Source organism: Garra rufa, chromosome 5 (assembly GCF_049309525.1).
Source record: "Garra rufa chromosome 5, GarRuf1.0, whole genome shotgun sequence".
Lineage (NCBI taxonomy): Eukaryota > Metazoa > Chordata > Actinopteri > Cypriniformes > Cyprinidae > Garra > Garra rufa.
The window spans coordinates 29,412,390-29,418,525 of NC_133365.1; the positions used below are offsets into that span (position 1 = coordinate 29,412,390).

At 34.6% G+C, this 6,136-nt stretch overlaps 1 protein-coding gene across 1 annotated transcript in view; it reads right to left on the bottom strand.

The window, feature by feature from the left end:
• Nucleotides 1-823: 823 nt before the first annotated feature.
• yipf6 (Yip1 domain family, member 6) overlaps nucleotides 824-6,136 on the bottom strand; it is a 12,732-nt gene continuing 7,419 nt past the window's right edge. The window contains exons 6-7 of the mRNA XM_073841107.1: nucleotides 3,565-3,722; nucleotides 824-1,573 (exon numbers count right to left, since the gene is read on the bottom strand). Of these exons, the coding sequence (XP_073697208.1) occupies nucleotides 1,452-1,573; nucleotides 3,565-3,722 (280 nt within the window). The 3' untranslated portion in view covers nucleotides 824-1,451. The remainder of the gene's footprint in view (nucleotides 1,574-3,564; nucleotides 3,723-6,136) is intronic.

The following is a 6,136-nucleotide window of genomic DNA, read 5'->3' on the forward strand; positions in this document are numbered from 1 at the left end:
GTGAAGTTGTAGGTCCTAGAGTGCCGCTGTCCTGCAGAGGTTCGCTCCAACTTGCCTGAAAGTTTCTAGTATGCTTAGTAAGACCTTGATTAGCTGATTCAGGTGTGTTTATTTAGGTTTGGAACTAAACTCTGCAGGACACCGGCCCTCCAAGACAGAGTTTGGAGACTACTTTTGTAGACGGTGTGAGTACTCCCATCCCTTCAAGTTTAAAGTCTCTACGATTTATGGTTTGGTCTGCCCAATCGCTTTTAAGGTGGTGAATGCTGATCCTTGGACATTCTAACAATTACAATAGGCTTTCAGCGCTTGAACCCCTAACTAAAAAGAAATGAGTAAAAACAGAAAAGCATCATAGCAGCAAAAATGAGCATCCGTAACACTGTTGGATACAAACTGATCAAGGTCAGAAAAAAACAGACAATCTTCTAACACTCACACACCTTTATTTAATCAGCACACACCTCAATTGCACCTTATGGTTCAGGTGCCGCAATGCATTAGAAGTGAAAATTAAAGTCTTTTTTTAGACATACAAGACGGAAAGTCTAATTAGAATTACTATCACATAGAGCGGCAAAGTCAGAGAGGAGTGAAGACTGTGTGTGCGTGTGTTTCTCAATGTGCAGAAACGGAGAAAGATACGCTGCTGATGTGTGTTCTTTATGTGAGGAGAGACTCTGTATGGAAGACTGTTAGACAGACAGGAAGTTGAGTGTGAAAGGATTGTTACAAGATTTATACAGACAGAAACAGCACTGCCAATTCGACCTGAAAATATTTTTCATTTTCTATGTGCAAAAGAAGACAATATATGCAGCACTTATTAAAGCCCATGTTTATTTCCTTCTGGAATGTACTAACTTCCACCACTGAAAATAAATGTAATGAGGCCCAAACATCAAGAAACTAAAAAGAAAACACCAAAGAAAAGCAACATTTCTGCAAATGTGTGGCCTGATGATAGCTGAATGATTCTCCCAACCGAGATAATAACAAATACATGCACGCTCACATAGTCACATACTATGCTTGAATAAGCGCATTCACACATGAAGACATACCCAAGACACACAAAACATAAACGCCTCCATGTTAGGGGTGTGAGTACATCTGGAACTGCTCAGAGGGACAATAATGTCCCTCACAGAACAAAACATTCTTATAATGATAACATGTAGGTTGTTTTTGAATTAGTAGCACTGAAGAACTTATTTCCTTCATTCCTTTTCTCTCCTCTTATCCAACTGAATGAGGGATGGGGATTAGTGAATAACCTATGCAATAATCCCCCTCGCTGTCCTCTGGTTGTCCCTTTATGAGTGTCCATCACAAGTGATCCACCTTCTATTAGGCTAGGCCAATCACTGGCCAGCTTCCAGACAGTCTGCTAGTTTGTCTTAGCAAAGGGGAGGAGTTCATTATGCGTACTGGTGTAGGGTGTATGTATGCTATTGAGAAGGCGAAAATGTCAAAATCATCCAGCCAATCACAAAGTAGAACAGGAACACTGGATACACAACCAGGGCTTTCCTATTGGCCGGTTGGCTGTCTGCAAGAAATGCTGTGGAGGCTGTGAATGAAAGACACGAATAGAGATATGAGCTCAGATCTCACTGCTGGAATTCCCTTAAAGACTATGTAGAGAGAGAAAATGAGCATCAAGATAGTAAACTGACATCTGTTTCTACTTATTATTATTGGTAAATCTTGTCTTATCTTCTTCAGCACTTGAATAACCTGTTTAAATGATAGTACTACTAATTTTTGTCTTCATTGCAGCTTTTTTTTACTCTAAACTGTGGATATTTTATTTTGTTATTGTTAACTGAAACTAAACAATTTTACAAATATAAATAAATTAAATATAAATTAAAAATAAAGCTGTAATAAAGCAAAATATAAATCTTTAGTAAACTGTAGTAAATAAGTTTAAATTACTCAAAAATAAAATAAAATAATGAAATATATACAGATATTTAAAAACAGCATATGCACATAAAAAATTACTTAAACTTAAAAAATTAAAAGTCTTTTTTGCTCACCAAGCCTACAAACACAGCAAAAGCCATAATATTGTGAAATATTTTTACCATTTAAAAAACTGCTTTCTATTTAAATATATTTTAAAATCTAATTTATTCCTGTGATCAAAGCTAAATTTTCAGTAGCATTACTCCAGTCTTTAGTGTCACATGATCCTTCAGAAACCATTCTAATAGGCTGATTTGCTGTTCAATATGCTGATTTATTATTATTATCATCATCAATATTTAAAACAGTTGAGTATTTTTTTCATTAGGATTATTTGATGAATAGAAAGATCCAAAGATCTGCATTTAAATGAAATAAAAAGCTTTTGTAACATTATACACTATAAGATTTAAAAGCTTGGGAGTCAGTTTAAATGTATTTATTTATTTATTTTTGGGAAAGAAATGATAGAAATTAATACTTTTATTTAGCAAGGATGCTTTAAATTGATCAAAAATATTTATAATGTTACATCATTTTTCTATTTCTAATAAATGCTGTTCTTCTAACTTTCTATTCATTAAAGAAACCTGAAAAAAATTCTAGTCTGCTGTTTTCAACATAATAATAAATATCTTTGAGCAGCAAATAAGAATATTAGAATGATTTCTAAAAATTCAGCTTTTAAATCACTATAAATAACATTGTAGAAAACAGTTATTTTAAATAAAAAAATATTTCAAAATGTTACTTTTTTCTGTACTTTGGATTAAATAAATGCAGACTTAATTTAAAAAAAATATATATAAATAAATACATACATACATATATATACACATATACATATATATATATATAGTTGCAATCAAAATTATTCAACCCCCCCCCCCCCCCCACAGACTGCAGTACTTTACAAATGATTTTTGCTCTTTCTGAAGATCCAGGACTAAATTGCATCTACAACAGTTTTCTGGCATATTAAAAGTGATAATGTCAATATATAATGTAATGGTTTTTTTCATTATTCATCATCTTACGTTCTCAGAATTACTCAAATGTGTATTAATAAACTTTCTTTAATAGTTTACAGATGCCTTTGTTGAATTGTTTTTACAAAATGTTGTTCTCTGCAGCAAAATGTCTTGCAGGTCAAGGGGGTTGGATAATTTTGATTGCAACTGTATATATATATATATATATATATATATATATATATATATATATATATATACATATACATATACATATATATATATCTTACTAGTGTAGTGTTTCTTAGTGTAAAAATGAAAGCTATTAAAAATATTAATATTCATTTAATTAGAATAATAATTGTTATTATACTTTAATGTGTTTATTTTGCACTGTGAGCCATTTAAATTAAGTTTTTTGTCATGCATATGAAGCGTAAAAATGTTAACCAAAAAAACAGTAAATGAGTCTACACTCCCTCCTGGTGGTGGCTGCATGCACTGCCTGAGGAGTGTTGGCCATTCAGGCTCATCTGGTGCACAGGCAAACAGCAGACATGGATTCTTAATGTTTCTGCTATAAACATAGGATAGATAAACAGTTTTGACTGATTCTTACCAAAAGTTGACCAGCTGAAGGAGGCGGTGACAACAATAAGACGGACAGCAAAACTGGCGACGCTTACGCCTCCCAGAAGAACTATTCGACACACTATCATGGCCACAGTCAGAGGGAGAATACAGTACCCCAACACACAAAGACTCTGGAAAAATGATCTGTACAGACAAAGAGTGAAAAAAATCAGTTAACAACACTATTTCAGTAGTGTGCTCAAATATTAATTCAGCTGTATGCACTGTCAATTGTCTAGAAGAAGCCAAAGAATTCAGAGGGTTATCAATTTATGTAATGTGAAATTTCTGAACAAAACATATATAAAAAAATTGTAGGATGAAACTTGTTTTAAGCCGGAGGGTTTAAAAAAATATGAGGGCTTAAAATTAAAAATAACACTGGATGTATCACTGTTATCACAGTTTTGGTGAGACAAAATTTGCATATTTAGTGCCACAGTTTGCAAAAAGTATCTGATATCTATATCTAATAAAATTTTAGTTTCATTTTATTTGCCTAGTGACACCTTGTCTTGAAATTTTGAACATTCAAATTCAAAAAGTGACATTTTAATTGCTAGATTATATTATAATTTGATTTATTTAATTACACTATTTAAGTGAAATACAGTGCCTTGTAAAAGTATTGAAACCCCTTCATTTTTAATGTCTTGTTATGTTGCTGCCTTATGTTAAACTGCTTTAAATTACTTTTTCCCCACATCAATCTACACTCCATGTACACAATGGCAAAGAAAATAAGCTGGTTTTAAACATCTTACAAAAAAATCTTCTTAATAAAAGGTCTAACAGCTGAAAATGCATATCAGAGCAAAAACCAAGCCGTAAGGTTAAAAAAGAAACTGCCTGTGGATCTCATGGAATCTCCATTACCCTTAATGGAAGAAGTTTGAAACAACTAGAACTCTTCCTAGAGCTGGCCTCCTGGCCAAACTGAGCAATTGAAAACACACTTGGAACTTGCAAAATAGAACCTTAATGACCATCAGACTATAAAAAACAAGATTCTCTGGTCTGATGAACCACAATTTCAAGCATCATCACCTGCAGAGTACCATCCCAAAAGTAATGTGTGCTGGTAGCTGTTTTCCAACAGCAGGAACTGTAAAAGAAAACCTCAATGCATCAAAATAATGAGATAGCCTTAATGAAAACCCAGTCCAGAGCATTCAAACCTCAGACTGAGCAGAATGTTCACCTTCCAACATGGCAATGACCCTAATCACACAGCAAAAGTGGCTTATAGACACTCCTTGAGTGGCCTAGCCAAAGCCTGAGCTTGAATCCAATCAAATATTTCTGGAAAAACCTGAAAATGTACGTCTGTGCCCAAATGTGCCCATCCAACCTGGCAGAGCTTGAGAGGTGAAGAGATGAGGAGAAGAATGGCAGATAATTGCCAAATGCAGATGTGCAAAGCTTGTCGCACCATACCAAAAAGATCTGAGGCTGTAAAGGTGCTTCAGCAAAGTACTGAGTTATGAGTATTAATGCAATGCACTCATTTCATTTTTTTTTATTTTTTTTTTATAAATTTACAAGTTGTGACAATTCTGTTTTGGCTTTGTCATTATGGTGTATGGAGTGTAGATTGATGTGGGAGAAAAGTCATTTAAAGCAGTTTAACATGAGGCAGCAACATTAAATGTGAAAAGAATTGAAGAGGTTGAATACTTTTGCAAGGCACTGTGTATTTATGTCCTAAATTCAAAAGTCAAAACATTTAATGACTGCACCAACAAATAGTGGTGAAATTTTGCAACCCTAAATGCTAAAAGTTACATTTTTAAAAAAGATTCCAGATGCAAATCTTGCCTAAACAAAATATTTTTTATAACTAATGGCTTCCTAAAGGCAGGGTGCGAATTACGGGGGGGTTTGTGGGGGTCTGACCCCCCTAATTAATGCTTTATCCCCCCTGAAGGACATAAACACGAGATGTAAGGGGGGTCTTCCTTGTAAATAGTGGTAAATTGTTCGCACTGATCTGTATCTTAAATATTACTCATAGTAAAAATAGTAAATTAATATAAATATAAAATTAACCTGTGACCACCCCTATAAGGGTTCATACCAATCGCCCCAGCAGCCTAAGCGGGAAAATTCAGTCTGCTGAATAGGAAGCCTACCGATAGACACGGTGAGTGTTCAAGACGCCTTTTCTTGTTATACGAACTTATATACTATATATTATATACTTTTCAAACATTGCCTAAAAGTAAAGTAAAATTAGACCACCCATCACTCATGTTTTATATTTAGACGTCTATGCTCGGAAGTTAAACAGTGAAAGGGTAAACGCGATCTTTCATAATCATCAATTTATCAGTCAAATAGGGATGTGAACTTCTTACCCAGCGTTTCCCATACATAGACTTTACTTGGGCGGCCCGCCCAGGTAACGACAAAACGAGGCAGCTGCCCTCTCTAGCGGCTTGTTCCTCAGCTGCGATCGCTCTGGTTTCACTCTCTCCCCCTGTCTCTATCATCACTGCACGGCGACACACCCGCTCAATGTTCCCCTCTATGTGCATTCTGCCTATACGTTACTGATA